General features: G+C 41.7%; 1 protein-coding gene and 1 non-coding gene across 8 annotated transcripts in view; both read left to right on the plus strand.

Moving 5' to 3' along the window:
• APP (amyloid beta precursor protein) overlaps nucleotides 1–18,722 on the plus strand; it is a 312,207-nt gene that overhangs the window by 78,946 nt on the left and 214,539 nt on the right. For all 7 annotated transcript variants that reach the window (XM_005201137.4, XM_005201138.4, XM_005201139.4 and 4 more), the window contains exon 3: nucleotides 16,081–16,210. In XM_005201137.4, coding sequence (XP_005201194.1) covers nucleotides 16,081–16,210 — 130 coding nt within the window. The remainder of the gene's footprint in view (nucleotides 1–16,080; nucleotides 16,211–18,722) is intronic.
• Nucleotides 15,370–15,442, plus strand: TRNAR-CCU (transfer RNA arginine (anticodon CCU)). The gene has a single exon. It is a non-coding gene; the product is annotated as a tRNA-Arg (tRNA).

The raw sequence follows: 18,722 nt of genomic DNA on the forward strand, positions 1-18,722 counted from the left end.
ACAGCCTACAGTGGCCACTTGCCTTAAGGAACTATTATATTATCTAGCCATTGGTCTCAGGAATCTAGGAGTCTTATAAATATAAGTAGATCCAAACTAGGATAGTATTCCCCTCGAAACATATGTTATAAAGGCTAGGAAGAAAAATTAGAATTTTTAGATTTTGTTGTCCTCTTTCTTTTGGATGAAATGAGACTTTAAAAAATAATGTTTTATTTAAACTAAAGGCTTTAGGTTGAGAGAAGAAAAAATTGAAAATACACTTCAGTTCTTCGTCTGAAGTATCATTCCATCCCCAATTTTTTCTTCTTATACCAAATTTAATTCAGGCCAATTGAGCAAATATTTACTGATTCAGGATAGGATTTTGTGTAAAGTGTTGCTGAGTGGCCAGACATCATTCTTGGCTCACAGAAAGTGAAAGTGTTCGTTGCTCAGTGATGTTTGCTTCTTTGTGACCCAATGGACGTTAGCCCGCTAGGCTCCTCTGTTCATGGAATTCTCCAGGCAAGAATACTGGAGTAGATTGTCATGCCGTCCTCCAGGGGATCTTCCTGACCCAGGGCTTGAACCCAGGTCTTCTGCATTGCAGGCAGATTCTTTACTGCCTCTGTTGGCTCTTAAGGAGCTTCTAAGTATACAATGAGATAAACTGAGAAAAGAATTGAGGAAATTGAAAATGTGGATGAGGCTGTGAAGTAGACGATTTTGATTGTGGGGATTTGGGATCTAACCCTAGAAGTGAGTAAGGGCTATGTGATTATTTTCAGCAAGACTTTTCTGCTCACGATACTAATATAAAGATTAACCTATATGCAAGGGTGATCTGGATTGAGAAGAGAAGGGGATTCAGGGAACTTCCCTGGTGGTCCAGTGGTTAAGAATCCCTCTTGCAGTGCAGGGGATGTGGGTTTGATTGGTGGTCGGGGAACTGAGATCCCACATCCCAGGAAGCAACTAAGCCTGAGAGCTGCAAAAACAACAAAAATCCTGCATAATGCAACTAAGACCCAGCACAGCCTAAATAAATAAATATTTAAAAAGAGAAGGGAATTCAAGTCTCAAGATGCTAGTGTGAAAGGCATGGGAAAGATGATCCTGCCCATCGCTCTTGTATAGATGAACACATATGTGATACCTCAATTCAGTTCAGTTCAGTCGCTCAGTCGTGTCCAACTCTTTGCAACCCCATGGACTGCAGCACGCTAGGCATCCCTGCCTGGAGAATTCCTCACCACCTCCCGGAGCCCATCTCATCCTTTGTTGTCCCCTTCTCCCCTCTTCAATCTTTCCCAGCATCAGGGTCTTTTCAAATGAGTCAGTTCTTCGATCAGTTGGCTTAAATATTGAGTTTCAGCTTCAGCATCAGTCCTTCCAGTGAATAGTCAGGACTGATTTCCTTTGGGTTGGATCTCCCTGCTGTCCAAGGGACTCTGAAGAGTCTTCTCCAACGCCACAGTTCAAAAGCATCAATTCTTCGGCGCTCAGCTTTCTTTATAGTCCAACTCTCACATCCAGATGCTGGTACAAGGGAACTCTTAGGGTCAAGTGCAGTGAAAGGGAAGCATGGGCCTCTCTTTTGAACCTGCATTCAAATGCAAGCCTTCACTCTGACACCTGAGCAGTCCAGGAAAGCTGCCTAACGGATCTTAGACTATGTCCCACCTTTATGATAGGAGCGCACAGGTGTGTATTGTAAAAGTTAAATGTTGTCAGTTAAATGAGAAATTATAAAAGTCTGAGTACTGTTCTTTCTCTTGTTGTAAGGAAAAAGTTAAAACACAGGCTCTTTGACCCTCTCTAATATGCAAAGTACCTTCTGGGACTTAGGGGTGTAGAGCAGGTGTCAGTGACTCTGCTTGCTTATGCTGGGAACAGGTCTCTGGAGGGAGTTTGAGCAGGTTAAGCCTTGAGCACTGGCTGAGATTTCCAGCTGGGAAACTTATGCGCATATGGCTTTGCTTCTAGTCTCTTCTATTAGATTATGGCTATCCTTTCTTTTTCCTAAGTGTTTTCTTTTCCACAATTAACAGTATGTGTTTTCTGTTTCTTACCTCCTTGCTCTAAATGAACAGTTGTTTTGTCTATAAATTAACAGAATCATAAGACAAAGCACACCAGTGCCTGGCCCAAACAAAAGCTGATGAGTTGAACAAAGCAATTTCCTTTACCCAACTGTCTGCTCTAAAATATATAACCCCAGACAAGACTTCTTTGTCAACTTTGCTGTCTTTGTTTTTTAGTTATGTGAAGTTAAAATTAATTGAACACATGTGGTCCTTTTAATCTAATCAACTTTGAGGGCATATGGGAGACATGCTGCTATTGTAGAAACTGAAATATTCTTGGCCATTATTATTTTGCTGTGTGTGCCGTCCACCTTTGTGGGCTTAAAATTGACCCAGAAATGACAGGCACCTATGAGTAGTTGTTTTAGTATTTGAAAGATGCAAAAATTCATATTATGTGAAAATTTTTTGAATAGAGGTACCCTACCTGTATATGAGTTCAGTTCAATTCGGTTGCTCAGCCGTGTCCAACTCTCTGTGACCCCATGGACTCCTGCACACCAGGCTTCCCTATCCGTCACCAACTCCCAGAGCTTGCTCAAACTCATGGATTTTCTAGTAGTCATGTATGGATGTGTGAGTGGGCTTCCCTGGTGGCTCAGCTGGTAAAGAATCTGCCCTAAATGTGGGAGACCTGGGTTTGATCCCTGTGTTGGGAAGATCCCCTGGAGAAGGGAACTGCTACCCACTCCAGTATTCTGGCCTGGAGAATTCCATGGGCTGTTATGTATAGTCCATGGGGTCGCAAAGTGTCAGACATGACTGAGCGCCTTTCACCTGTGCATGAGTACAGATACATGTTTTGCATTATTGGTCTGTATAGTTATAAGGATTGCTTGCACAAACCATAGGATTCAGAGGTGAAAGAGATGAAATCAGTCTGGATATTTCTTTGCACACCATTAATCATTTTTAATCAGATTAATGTTTCATGTAACTTTGTCCTTGGTACTCTCTAGCTGTTTCCTAAATGCATACTCAATTATTACGTATTTGCAGTAATATTATGGACTTTTATATTTGACCTCTTATTTATTAAAACTGTTTTGCCTGTATTGTATTTTTCTTTCTTCTTTTTAGCTTTACTGAGATAGAAATGACAAATAATCTTGTGTAGACTGGGCACTTGACACACGTATATGTATCAGTGCTGCCCTCTCAGCTTGTCCCCGCCTCTTTCCCCTGCTGTTCTTTACGTGTGTTCTATTCCTGCCCTGCAGACAGGTTCATCAGTACCTTTTTCTAGATTCTCTATAAATGCACTAATATTATGATACTTGTTTTTCTCTTTTTGACTTCACTCTATATGACAGACTCTAGGTTCATCCACATCGCTACAAGTGACCCAATTTTGTTCCTTTTATGGGCTTTTTTAAAGCTTGTTTGTTTATATGCATTTAAAATTTTTATTTTGTATTGGAGCATACTTGGTTAACAATAGGTTGGACATTTTAAAAATGAGAAAATGAGCCCTAAGTTAACAGAAAGACAGTGAGGATCTTGGCTATATGTGGACACATCTATTTGTGTCTTCAGTCGTGTCCTGTCCTGTTTATTTTGGTATACCCCTCCCGCGTTTGTCTCTACATTCAGCATGTTGGTATAATAGTGACTCATACTTTAAACAGGGTTCTTGCACAATATTTCCCAACTCTGTATGAATGTATGCATATGACAGTATATTTACATACAGTGTCAGAAACAGACTTGGGCCACATTAATGGGAAATAGGCTGGTGCCCTGAAGCGTTTTCTGTCCCTTGCTCTTAGATGAGGTCGTCATTGTGAAAACACAGCAGTGCACGTCTTTCCCATTATTGCAGTGGTGTTTCATCAGCTGTGTCTTGCCTCTCAGCTCTTCATTAAGTTGTAATCAGAGAGCAATTTCAGCTTCCAGTTCTCTTTTCCAATTAAATTAGATATAGCCTCTAATATCTCTCATTATTACAAGAATATATGTTAAGAAACAGTTTGAGATGGGATTTTTCTTTGTATTGCAGAAAATTGTAGAGGAGAGACTATGTTATTTTAATCCAGAAAGAGAAATAGATTGACTTGGACATGCTTTGTTTCGGTTTTGATGCTGAAGTGAAAGTTATTTAGAACTGAGAATTAGTATGCTCTCTGCATACTCAGAGCTGTCACCAATTTGAGGGTTGTTTTTTTTTTTTAAGTTTATGATATATTTTCTTTTTTAAAAAAAATATTTGATCCAAGTATAGTTGATTTACAATGTTGTGTTAATCTCTGCTGTACAGCTAAGTGATATGTGGAATCTAAATTATGACACAGATGGATCAGAAACAGACTTGAACACACACAGAAACAGACTGGGACTTCAGCTTTGTCATCAGTCCTTCAGTGAATATCCAGGGTTGATTTCCTTTAGGATTGACTGGTTTGGTCTCCTTGCCGTCCAGGGGACTCTCAAGTCTTCTCTAGCACAATCGAAAGCATCAGTTCTTCAGCTCTCAGCCTTCTTTATGGTCCAGCTCTCACACTGCACATGACTACTAGGAAAACCATAATTTTGATTATACAGACTTTTGTCAGCAAAGTTACATCTCTGGTTTTTAATACACTGTCTAGATTTGTCATAGCTTTCCTTCCAAGGAACAAGTGTCTTTTAATTTCATGGCTGCAGTCACCATTCAGAGTGACTTCAGAGCCCCCCAAAATAAAATCTCTTACTGTTTCCACTTGTATTTGCCATGAATTGATAGGACCGGATGCCATGATCTTAGTTTTTTGAATGTTGAGTTCTCCAGGGGATCTCCCCACCCAGGGATTCAACCCAGGTCTCCTGCATTGCTGGCGGATTCTTTACTGTCTGAGCCACTCAGGAAGTCCTTTTAAACTTTTGGTTCTTTTTAATTCAAAATTTCAAACATGTGTAAAAATAGAAAGAATAGTGTATTGTATTCCCTCTGTGCTCATCACTCCAATAATTATAAAATCTATTCGCTCTTGTTCTTGGAAAAGCCTGGAATCCCAGTTCTCTACCTTACCTCCAGATGCCATGCATTATTTTGGGCAAGCTCATCCCTTTTGCAGCTGTAAATTGATGAAGATAAAGTAAAGTAACACATGTTATTTATTGACTTCTGACTTACATGTTTAAAACACCATTTTAACAACACTGCATAATTTGTAGCATGTGTTCTCAGTCGCTTCAGTCATGTCTGACTCTTTGTGACCCTCTGGACTATAGACCACCATGCTTCTCTGTCCATGAGAGTCTCCAGGCAGGAATACTGAAGTGGGTTGTCATGCCCTTCTCCAGGGCATGTTTCAGACTCTGGGATCAAACGCAAATCTCCCACATCTCCATCATTACAAGCAGATTCTTTACAACTTAGCCACCGGGGAAGCTTTTTTCAAAAAGAAATATCCTGGAGAATTTGATTAAAAGTTGATTGTTAAGTGTTGAAAGACCAGAAAGAACAGTAAGCAAATTCCTTTCAGAATTAGCATGAACGCACACAACCCTGACCATTAACCCTGTGTTCAGTCTTTTACTGGCCACATTTGATTTTGTGGTCTGGAAATATCCTTGGGCATTTGGTACCTGGTGGTGGTGGTTTAGTCAAGTTGTGTGTAAATACAACTTTTGGCATTCATTAATCCCTTGTCCCAGGTGGCCTGGTGCAAAATGATATTCCAAGGGGTCCCCTGTTTGTCCTTAATATTTCCAACGAAGGAACGTTTTTGTAGGACTCTAATAGTATGTATCTTAAAGATATAGTTTTTACATTTTTGTATATGTAAGTTCTTGGCTTTCTTAAATATCATCCGTATCTTTTCTTGGTTTGCATATTTAACAACTTAAATGTCATCTTGTCTGAGATTAATATTTTTTCAATTCAGATAAACAGAGAAATGGAGACTCTAGGTTTTTTAAATTTAGAATGAAAATGTTCTGATGGTGACCAAGTTTTTAAGGTATTTTCCTGGGAAAGCTAATTATGTTACCAACCATAACCTTCTAATATGGATCGAAGATGGTTTCTACTCTACCTCTCCTGGTTGTTGGTATTTGAAATTTCTTCAACTCACTTAAATTTTTTAAATTTATGTACAGATAGATTTGCTGTCAAAGATACATATTTATATGGCCAGAGTAGTTAGCTGCTTGTTATAGATGCCTGGCCCAGTCAGATGGGCCCCCTTAGCCTAGGGAGAGCCTGACTTTTACATGTATTAACAATAATCCATTGCTTTTTTTATAATATACTGTTATTGGTAGGGCTTCTCTAGTGGCTCAGACAGTAAAGAATCTTCCTGCAACACAGGAGACCCAGGTTGGATTTCTGGGTTGGGAAGATTCCCTGGAAAAGAGAATGGCAACCCACTCCAGTGTTCTTGCCTGGAGAATTCCATGGAGAGAGGAGCCTGGTGATCTATAGGTCCTGGAGTCACGACTCCAAAGTTGGACATGACTAAGTGGCCACATCATACTTCAGAAAACAATGTTAGATGACACTGAGGTGCTTATTTTTCTCAAAAGCTTATGATCCAACACTAATATCATACCATTCAGGTTATCTTACATACACATTGATAATATCCAACGGGTGCTTAATATATGCTAGATTTCCCTATGTCTAATGGATTCTGAACTTAGCCAGAAATATTTGTTACCTGTTGATCAAGCACTCACTGTGCTGTTACAGTGCTGACCACCATTGAGGGAACAGAAAATGAATCATACAGTCCCTGCCTTCAAGGAGTGTGTGTATAGTCTAAGGGGGCAGGAAGGTGCATCATTATAATAGGTGAGTGGCCGGTGGTCAGATAAAAGTGATGGCATAAAGTGCTTTGGATTCAGAGATTGAAGAAGGGATCAAGAAAGGGAATATTAGTGAACCAACTTTTGAGCTGGGGCATTTTTCTTGGGTTTTGTTCATTCGGAAGGAAGAAGCTACCAGAATAGCTTATGTTTAAAAGGAGGGGGGCTTTTTAGACTTGGGCTTTTTAGACTTCACTGGTGGTACGGTGGATAGGCATCCACCTTCCAGTGCAGGGAACATGGGTTCGATCCCTGACCCAGGAAGATTCCACATGTCTCGGGGTAACTGAGCCTGTGCACCACAGCTACTGAAGCCCACAAGCCTTGCCTGCAACAAGAGAAGCCAGTGCAATGAGAAACCTCTGCACAACAGTGCAGGTAGCACCTTCCCCTCCCCGCCCCCAGCTCGCAACTAGAGAAAGCCCGCACGCAGCAAGGAAAACCCAGCACAGCCATAAATAAATACATATTTAAAAGTGGGTGTGCTTATTGAAGGAGACCCATCACTCCTCACTGGAGTTACAGGTAATCAGGTGGTCCCTGTCTCATCCGCTCTGTATCTCTGTGACTTGGGTCCACAGACGTCTCCTCCTACTATCTCTCTCTGTCAATCTTATTTTCTTGCTTCTTCCAATTGCCTGCTTGCCGTCCCCTCATGGTTTTGCCAGGCACCACCTCTGGCTGTGACTTCCCCTGCCTGCCAGCCTTAGCTAACCAGAGCCTGGATGTGTTTGTTCACAACGCTTAAGCAAGGAGAACGTACTTGACAGAGTGCTTTCCTCTGGCTGTCATCAGCTTTGGGGCCGGAGCTGCAGAGTTAAAATATGGGCACTTAGGAAAGCTCTTGCTGAGAAAGGGGGTGGGGGCAGGAGGGCTGCAGAGAGGGGCAGGCATGTTGGCAGCCTCCTGACCAATTCAGCCAAGTTCATGAAGGTGGAGCACCTCGGGGAGGCTGCGAGTGGGGGTCTCATTGTATTTCCTGCCCGTGGAAAGTATATTTGCAACGGGGAGGTGGTGCACATATGTACTTAACCCGAATGTCAGGCACACTGCGATAAATACCAGAAAGCATTCCTGAAGTGGGCGAGAAGGATTCACATCTATTACACTGTGAGTGGAGAAGGTTTGCCCACGGGGGAGGACCCTCATGGACCTAAGCATTTGAAGTGCAGAGTAAGGGTCTTAAGAAGAGTGTGCTTGTTGCACAGTGAGTATGTTTATTCAGTGACTGCCTTGTGTAATTTTTAGGAACTGTGGACTGTCTGCTTTTCAAGGAAGTGACCCAAGCCTAAATTTGCTTCTGCTATAAGTATTGATTACTGAAGCTCTCATCATCTGAATTTTTTTATAATTAAAAAAATAGTGATCAGTGGAATCAAATAGGAGACATTTTGGAAAAGGATGGGGGCCCTATAAAAATCAGGCTTTGCTAATACCTGCTGTTTTAGCAAATTCTCAGCAATGCTTGTTGTGTGAGCACACCGTGATGCAACATACAAATGAAATAGCTTAGGGATCTCAGATATTTTATTTCCTATGTTAAGGCATGAGAAGCCACAAAGAAAACATAGAATGCTTGTCATAAATTATTTGTCTCATAACGTAAAAATGCTTCTTTGTCTCTGGTCATATACTGGCACTGTTTAATAAAAAATGCAGTCCAACTCTTTGCAACCTCGTGGACTATAGCCCACCAGGCTCCTCTGTCCATGGACTTCTCCAGGCAAGAATACTGGAGTAGGTAGCCATTCCCTTCTCCAGGGGCTGTTCCTGATCCAGAAATAGAAACCGGGTCTCCTGCATTGCAGGCAGATTCTTTACCGTCTAAGCCACCAAGGAAGATATATAGTATTTCAAATTTTTGTCAGAAATCTCAGTATGGTTTATATTGTGGTTTTTTTGGTTAGGTTTTTCTTTCTGACTTGGAAGTTCCTTGTGCTTGTGGTAATCACTGTGCCTAATTGGAACTAGATGTACTTCAGAAGAAACTGCGTGTCTTTAATGTTTGGTGTGCCTCCCCCCTTTTAAATAAACTTCCTGAATTGAGAACAGCAATTTTTTATTCTCTTTGGCAAATTCGAATTAATAGCTCCTTGTCGCAGGATAAAAGTGGCTGCTTGGGTGGAAGTTGCCACTTCCCTTTTCATTGTTAAGCAGTAGGCAAACCATGCATGGGATTCATGTGGTTTCGCAATCTCCTCAAACTGTCTGTCAACAATCCCCAATGTCCCCGTCCTAGAGAAAGAAGGTGAAGCACAGGAAATAACACATATGCCCTAGATTTTAGGATGGAAACTGGAAGGAAATTCTGTGTTTGGCTGATCACTTTGTAGAGCTCTGGTGGCCTTCAGGGAATAAGCCCTGTCTTCTCTGATCATTTTGTTGTTATTGTTCAGTCGCTCAGTCATATCCAACTCTTTGTGACCCTATGGACTGCAGCTCACCAGGCTTCCGTGTCCTTCACCATCTCCTGAGTTTGCTCAAACTCATGTCCATTGAGTTGGTGATGTCACCCAACCATCTCATCCTCTATCACCCCCTTCTCCTCCTGCCCTCAATCTTTCCCAGCATCAGGGTCTCTTCTGATGAGTCTGCTCTTCATATCAGGTGAAGTTTTGGAGCTTCGGCTTCAGCATCAAACTTTCCGGTGACTATTCAGGATTGATTTCCTTTAGGACTGACTGTTTTGAACTCCTTGCTGTCCAAAGGACTCTGAAGCGTCTTCTTCAGCACCACAGTTGGAAAGCATCAGTTCCTCAGCACTCCTTCATCTTAATTGGTCCATGTGCAGTTCACTCTGCTAGAAGATTACCCACCAAATAAGTTACTGTTTTTTGCACCAGTTATTACCTTAGGACACTGAGATGGAAGGCATGTGAACCAGCCATATACATATATACATATTTTTTTCTTATCAATATGTACCCTACAGATAGTTGTTTGGTTTTGAATTAAAATGAAGAAAATATGACTTGACTGTGCCTCCTGAAGGCATAGTCCTCCTTGGTAGAAAGCGAAGGCTCCTGAGAAAAGCCTCAGCAGGGTAGTATTTCTGTGAAGTGGCAGCTGGAACCCCTTTAGAAAAATGCAGTAACTCACACTTTACTGCACACAATGTCGTGTCCCTCAGGGCAAGCTCTCTGGTGTCACAGAGTTTATGACTCATGAATGCTGTACTTTTTGTGATGTAATAAACAAGACGAGGTGGTGGGAGAATTATATTCCTGTCCCAAAAGCCACTTCACCTTTTATTCTGTTGGAAGAAAAAGCCATGGGGATATTAAATTTTAGTGGCATTTTCAAGTTGAACATTGTCTGTGACGGAAATGCATGCGTTGAAGTGTTAAGCTACTTAAGAACAAAATAAAATCAGGGGAAGGAGCTGTTTCCGTGTAGACCTAAGTTGCTGGCGAGGGTTTTGGAAGAGTAAATTTCTCAATATGCATCCAGGATCTGATTTACATATCCGTCTCTGTGTGTTTACATAGCTTGTTCCTCCTGGATTGAATTTGCCTCAGACTACACTGACCAGTGGCTCTGTTTTTTAGAGCAGTTTTAGATGCTGCTCTAAAAAACAGTTCTCTTGTGGCTCAGCTGGTAAAGAATCCACCTACAATGTGAGACCTAGGTTCTATCCCTGGGTTAGGAAGATCCCCTGGGAGAAGGGGAAGGCTACCCACTCCAGTATTCTGGCCTGGAGAATTGCATGGACTAAGGGAAATCCTGGTAAAGACAAGCGTATTGAGCCATTTGGTCCATTAGGATCCCCGTGACTCAGGGCCTGTGTTTCATCGTTATTACCACGTGTTTTGTGAGGGACAATTGGAAGCTGCCTGCCAGACTTTGAGTAATATCAGCATACTGCAAAGTTACTATGATCAGGGGAACTGGTGTGTAATTCTTCAAAAGGTCTGATTATCTCTACGAACATATTATATATAGGGAAGAAGTGCTCAACATTTTTTTAAAAAATGAGATAAAATTACCTATATTTTTTAATTGAAGAGAAGATGTGTGGAAAATTATCAAAGGAGAGTGCCTGGGAGAAATTTGAAAGTAGAGACTGCTGCTGTTGCTAAGTCGCTTCAGTCGTGTCCGACTCTGTGTGACCCCATAGACGGCAGCCCACTAGGCTCCCCCGTCCCTGGGATTCTCCAGGCAAGAACACTGGAGTGGGTTGCCATTTCCTTCTCCAATGTGTGAAAGTGAAAAGTGAAAGTGAAGTCGCTCAGTCGTGTCTGACTCTTAGCGACCCCATGGACTGCAGCCTACCAGGCTCCTCCGTCCATGGGATTTTCTAGGCAAAAGTACTGGAGTGGGGTGCCATTGCCTTCTCCAAAAGTAGAGACTAGTTAGGATATATTCAGTCTACTACTATTGCTGACATCACTTAATCCGTGATAGAGGAACAGGGATGGTTTTTTTAAGTAATTGAAGTAGTTTGTGAAATATTTGGGATTTTAGGGTAAGAGTACAGCATTTTGAAGATAAACTTTTGTTATAAAGTGTTGCTAAATGAACTAAATTATGTAGAATCTTAACGAAGTAATCACATAACATTTTATCAATAATAAAATATTCCTGTTCAGTAGAAAATTGCCTGAAATTTTATCTGTGATTGTTAGCACTGTAAAATCACAGATGATAACCACTCTGTCACTGCACTTTACTAACACAGGGCTCGACACATCATAGGTACTCAGTAAAATTTTAGTCAGTTGGATAGTCCCTGGGATTCTCTAGGCAAGAACACTGGAGTGGGTTGCCATTGCCTTCTCCAATGCATGAAAGTGAAAAGTGAAAGTGAAGTCGCTTATTCGTGTCCGACCCGCAGCGACCCCATGGACTGCAGCCTTCCAGGCTCCTCCATCCATGGGATTTTCCAGGCAAGAGTACTGGAGTAGGGTGCCATTGCCTTCTCTGAGTCAGTTGGATAGTACCCATACATTAAGGTAGGGGTTTTCATCCATTAAAAACTTACTGAAACTGTACAATGTACCAGTCACTATTTTAAGTTCTGGGAGGGGAACAGTGAACAAGAAAAATGCAAAGTTGATGCCCTTGTTGAGCTTATATTCTAGAAGGAAAGACAGACAATAAACGATGCAGGACACGGGTTTCATCCCTGGATCAGGAAAATCCCCTGGAGAAGGGAATGGCAACCCACTCCACTATTCTTGCCTAGAAAATTCCATAGACAGAGGAGCTGGTGGGCTGTGTAGTCCATGGGGTCACAAAGAGTCAGACACGACTGAGTGACCTTTTCACTTTCACACTGACCAGCGCTCTTTTTTTTTTAGAGCAGATTTAGATGCTAGCAAAATGGAGAGGGAAGTGCAGAGATTTCCTCTGTACCCCCTGCCCTGACTCATGCATAGCTTCTCCCCTTTTCTCAACATCCCCCAGCAGAATAGTACATTTTGTACACTATTTATTTACGTATATTTCTTTTTGGCCGCTCTGGGTGTTTGTTGCTGGTCTTGGACTTTTCTCTAGTTGTGTCAAGCTCAGGCTACTCTTTGTTGTGGTGCGTGGGCTTCTTGTGTCTGTGGCCTCTTGTTGCAGAGCCCTGGTTTTAGGCATTCAGGCTTCAGTAGTTATGGCCCAGGGGCTTGGGCTTCCAGGATGGCTCATCAGGTTAAGAATCTGCCTACAATGCAGGAGACTTGGGAGACGTGAGTTCGATCCTTGGGTCAAGAAGAGATCCCCTAGAGGAGGAAATGGCAACCTACTCCAGTTTTCTTGCCTCAAAAATCCCATAGGCAGAGCAGCCTGGTGGGCTGCTGTCCATGGGATCACAAAGAGTCAGACAGGACTGAGCACAGCACACAACAATAATGGGCTAAGTTGCCCTGAGGCACGTGGGACCTTCAGTCCCCAACTAGGGATCAAACCCATGTACCCTGCATTGGCAAGTAGATTCTCAACCACTGTGCCACCAGGGAAGTACCATTGATGAACCTCCATGGACACATCAGGATCATCCAAAGTCCGTAGTTTACCTTAGGGTCCACTCTTGGTGTTGTACATTCTATGAGTTTGGACAAATGTATAATGACATGCATTCACCACTACAGTATCGAGTATAACAGAGAATAATTTCACTGTCCCCCAAATCCTTTATGCTCTTCCTGTTCATCCCTCCTTCCCCCTAATCGCTGGTAACCACTGGTCTTGTTACTGTCGCCCTGGTTTTGCCTTTTCCAGAATGCCACATAGTTGGACTCACACATGTATTTTCACACTGGCTTCTTTCACTTAATAGGCAACTAAGATTCCTCTATTGGAGAAGGAAATGGCAACCCACTCCAGTGTTCTTGCCTGGAGAATCCCAGGGACGGGGGAGCCTGGTGGGCTGGCGTCTATGGGGTCGCATAGAGTCGGATACGACTGAAGCGACTTAACAGCAGCAGCAGCAGCAAGATTCCTCTGTGTCTCATGGCTTTATAATGCCTTTCTTTTTCCTGCTGGGTAATCCGTTGTCTGGATGGACCACAGTTTTCACTCATTTCAGTGCCTTAATTTTTTAATAGATTTGGCCTCGAGGTTGGGATAGGATAAGGCAAGTGAGGCACTCAGGAATTAAGATAAGTCATATTTTCCTGCACTATTTAAAGGTCAAAAATTAATGCCCCAAACTCCACAGTGAACAAAAGATCAACATTTTAAAGACAGAAAGTTCCCTCTGAACGTCACTGACAATCATTAGCAAAATTCCTTCTATCCATAACCCACACTGTGGACAGTATCTTCGTGCTCTGAAACCTGCTTCTTCCCCAAAGTCACTGCTTCCCTCAAAGCCTTCTCAGGTCATTCTTTCCTTGCAGCCCTCCCAGCATTGACATAGGGATATCTTCCTTCTCCTGAATTTTCACTTCCAAACCATACTTTCCTCCTCCTCCCTAAAAAACATCCCCCACCCAACCTGTGGATGGACTAGTTCCCACCTGTCCTCCACCTGTTGGAGGCATCCACAGGGCTCTTTCTGCCTCAGGGGCATCCCCCTCAATCCTCAAAGATTTTAGGCCCTCACTCTCTGTCATTCAGCCAACTGCATCTTTAGTCATTCTTAGCTGATTTTGATATCAACCTAGATGTTCCAAGATTCCAGTTTCTCTGTTCCTTGGTTTTTATTCCTCCAGTGACCTTGCTTTCATCATTCTTCAGCCATTCCCTCTGAAATTCATATTATAGTCCTTGCAGATACCAGTGACTGTACCTCCTCCAGAATCTTAATTTCAACTCTGACTGTCCAACTAATGCTTCTATCCAACCCACTTTTTTTTTTTTTTGGTAGCTTTAGGACAGAATTCTGTAGCCCACAGCAGGACTCATTGATACTACATTGATTTGGCTGTGATGGGTTTTAGTTGCTGCATGTGAGATCTTTCATCTTAATTGAGGGGACTGATCAGGGATCAAAGCCAGGCCCCTTACTTTGGGAACGTGGAGTCTTAGCCACTGGACCACCAGGGAAGTCCTAATACTACAGTCTTTGAACTGTGTATCCCACTCTTCCTGCATCCCCACTTTAGATTCTATTATAACCCATCATTATAGCCATTTCCTTGCTTCTGTCCTCAGTTCTCTTATATTTTCTCTCTTCATTGTATTTAACTGGCAAAACAGCAACTCTGGTGACATGCAAGATTTATACAAGGGCAAGACCATTTTAGAAACAAATTTTTATGTTTCTGTTTTTCCTTCAAATCTCTTCTCATTATTATTAATAAATAGAAGTGATCTGATATTTTCATAAACCCATTTCAGTTTATCAAGTTTTACATTTCTTCCAAGTGTTCAGTAAACACCATGACTTATTGAGAACAGTAATCAGAGTGAAGAGCTGTAGTTAGTTATCAAAGGAAGAGATTCATAAATGCAATTCTTTATCTAAAGATTCATGATAACTTTTATAAATTATTCTTATGTAAATTACTTTGAACAAAGAGAGGAATTTTTACAGAGAGAGCTTGCTATGCGTCATATCCTGTGTGTGAAATGTTTGCCTAGTTGACTAAGACAGGGTTGGGTTGAATTTCAGTCACGGTAATATTCTCAGGTGTATTTACCACAACATTATTTAGGGGAGATATCCCTGGTGATCCAGTGGCTAAGACTATGCTCCCAATGCAGGGGTCTGGGGTTTGATCCCTGGCCAGGGAACTAGTTTCCATGTACTGCAGCTAAGACCTGGTACAGTCAAATAAATAAATAAGAATATTTTAAAAAATTATTTTGGGCATTACAGACTATCTTCACACCCATTTACTTTGCGTTGAAATGACCCCATACTTTTAATAGGGCCCCCCGGCAACAGACTACAGTCCATAGGGTCACATTGAGCAGGACTGAGTGACTTAGCACACTCGCACCTCCTCCCTTTCTTTTTTATCTCCCCTAGAAAATATGTTTGAACAGAGAAGTCTGGCAGGCTACAGTCCATTGGGTCGTACTAAGATACAGCTAAGTGACTAAACCACAAAACCACTAGAAAATAGGTTAAAGGACTTCTTTGGTGGTCCAGTGGTTAAGACTATGCGCTCCTAATGCAGAGGTCCCAGGTTCGAATCCTAGTCAGGGAACTAGATCCCACGTGCTGCAGCTAAGACCCAGCACAGCCAAATAAATTAAAAAAAGAAAAAAAAATGTTAAGCTGGAATGGGCGTTTATAAAGTAGGAGTACGTGTAAAGTAAAAGTTAGATTGTGTCATGTTTTGAGTGAACGATCGTTTTCTTTACCCTGAATTCCCCAAAAGTGTTAGTCACTCTATCATGTCCAACTCTCTGTGACCCCGTGGATTGCAGCCGACCAGGCTCCTCTATCCATGGAGTTTTCCAGGCAAGAATACTGGAGTGGGTTGCCATTCCCTTCTCCAGGTGGGTCTTCCCAATCCAGGGATCAAACCCAGGTCTCCTGCATTGCAGGCAGTTTTGTTTTTTTTTTTAACTGTCTGAGCCACCAGGGAAGCCCAAGCTTGCCTACCGAATATACAGAGCCAGCCTGAATGTGTAGGGCCAGCCTGTATATATATAGGCTGTATGTACGTAGATACCAAATGTGTAGGGCCAGCCTGTATATATATATATAGGCTGTTTGTACATAGATACTGAATGCATAGGGCCAGCCTATACCCCATGGGATAACAGCTGTGGTTCATCGGGTGCCTGTGTGCCAGCCCTGCCTCAGGTAACAATGTACCCTCTCTGTGTGCTCTCCCAGGTCTACCCTGAACTACAGATCACCAATGTGGTGGAAGCCAACCAACCAGTGACCATCCAGAACTGGTGCAAGAGGGGCCGGAAGCAGTGCAAGACCCACGCACACATGGTCATTCCCTACCGCTGCCTGGGTGAGCTGACCGGCCTTGGAGCCGGCGTTGATGGGCCATGGGCTTTGGGCATAAACGGGAAGGATGCTCTAATTATTAGATCAGATATGCAGGCTCTTCCTTCAGCATATTGCCACTCTGTATTGGACTATATTTTGGACTCTTATTCAAGTATCCTGTGTCCTAACAATAAAGGAGCAGTATTTCCAGGCTTCCAGCCTCAGAATGAATTTACCTAGTGTGTTTATTTTAATTAAAAATCTTGGGCCTCTTCTACAACTGCTGAATGAAAATATCTGGTGGTGGGGCCCAGGAATCTTAGTTTCACTGATTTCTGTAGGTGATTCTCCTGTACCTGAATTGTCTAGAATTAGTAGAATTCACACCTTGTATGTTTCTTGACATATTCTTCATAGAAGAGAGAGCCTAATGTACATTTTGCTAATCCTTAAAAAGCACTTTCTACAACAGCCCACCACTCTTCCTGTTTGATGATAACTGGGGAATTAGAGTTGAGCAAATTTTGTTATTCTGCTTACATCAAACTAGAGGAAGCAGTTTGATCACTCAGATTTAAATATGTGCTTTCACTTTTTACTGACTTTGACTTTAAACTGTTGTTCTAAAAACTGAGTTGCTTTATATGGTATTGTGTTTTTTCCTCTGGAAACACTATCATACTCCACATTTAATCTGTCTTGGTTATTAGTTTCTTCCTGCGTGATTTCTTTTTTTTTTTAATGTAGCTAGGCAATGGGGAAATCAGCAGCCTTTGATCTGATAGCCAGCATCTAGATGTTTTCCACAAGTATATTCATTGGCAAGGTGGTTGTAAATAAGGACATAGGGATTTATCTGAGAACAATGTGGACAAGTATTGATACACATTCCAACAATGTCTTGTAAAAACTAAAAAGGGTCTTTAAAAAAAAAGTCCCCAACAGCAAACTTAGAAATTCAGAATGACAAAGATTCTGTAATACTTGGGTCAAACATGAATGTTGTAAGAACCTATTGATTACTGTAGATGGCTGCACACACTTTGAGACATTAATAGGAAACTGGGCTAATCTCCAATGAATGAAGATTTCATCTGGTGGATTTATGATAAGATATGCAAAACCAGATTCTTAAACATTTGGCAGTTAAAGAGTTTCCTGGTTCCTAATTACAGAAGACAACACTTGTGATGTGTTTAGCCACTTTCCCAGGCCTGGTATAGTATCTGGTGTTAACTTAGCACATCAACAACACCTCTTCTTGACTACTCATGGGACTAGATGATCATTATATACTTCTAGTAGGCCTATATCCACATTATATACTTCACCTGGCCTATATGAACCTTTTATCATGTTTTCTCATTTTATGAATCTCTGGTATTTTTCTACTGAACCCAAAATTAGAGCTTAACGTGACAGTGACAAGTGGATTACACGATGCCTCCAACTTTGTTACTGAGCTTAGATTAGAATTAAGAATTGTAGGTACTACCTCACTCCTAGGTGATGGCAAATTTTCCATAAGTTTTTTTTTTTTCCCCTGATTTTTCAAATTGAACAAAATATTCTTTAAATTGTGTAGTAGTAGTGTTACTTGCTGAGTTGTGTTCAACTCTGCAACCCCACTGGACTAGAGCTCACAGGGCTCCTCAATCCATGTTATTCTCCAGGCAAGAAAACTGGAGCAGGTTGCCATTGCCTTCTCCAGGGAATCTTCATGATTGAATCCAGAGATCGAACCCAGCTCTCCCACATGACAGGCAGATTCTTTGCCAGCTGAGCCACCAGGGGAATTCTGTAGTGCTTTACAATTTTCAAAAGTTTCACAGTCATGATGTCATATAATCCCATAACAACCCGTTTTTTGCCCTGCCCCATACTGTCCCTCCCTTTTCTCTCTTCCCACTGGTAGCCAGTAGTTTGTTCTCTTTATCTGTGAGTCTACTTCGCTTTTGTTTTATTCATGGGTTTGTTGTATCTTTTAGATTCCACATATAAGTGGTATCATACAGTATTTGTCTTTTTCTGTATGACTTACTTCACTTAGCATTAATGCCCTCCAGATCTATTCATGTTGTTGCAAAAGGAAAGATTTCATTCTGTATCTAAAAGTATTACAAAAGGTGGTACATAATATAACCCTAATGAATATGTCTTGCTTTCCGGAAAAGGAATAGAAAAACACGTGTATAATTTATGTATTTTTTTAATTCCATTCATACTGCGTGGTCCCAATAGTTTGAATATTGTTTGTCTAGTTTTCTTCCTCTCCTTTCCCTTTTGTTCCTTTCTTCTTTCCTTCCCTCTTTGTGCCTCCCTAGATTGAACATCTGTTACACAGAGAGGTTATCAAGCATTTTGTAGTTGCATAGGGAACCCATTAAAATACTTACTCTGTGAGGCAGGTGATTGTTGGATTTTTCAGTCTCACTTCACTGGTACAAATATTGAAAGTCACCAAGATTGAATTTCTTGCAGTAACTCACACATCAGTTTAGCAGTAGAATCAGGACCAAAGCCCAAGGATTTTT

This window comes from Bos taurus, chromosome 1 (assembly GCF_002263795.3).
Source record: "Bos taurus isolate L1 Dominette 01449 registration number 42190680 breed Hereford chromosome 1, ARS-UCD2.0, whole genome shotgun sequence".
Classification (NCBI taxonomy): Eukaryota; Metazoa; Chordata; class Mammalia; order Artiodactyla; family Bovidae; genus Bos; species Bos taurus.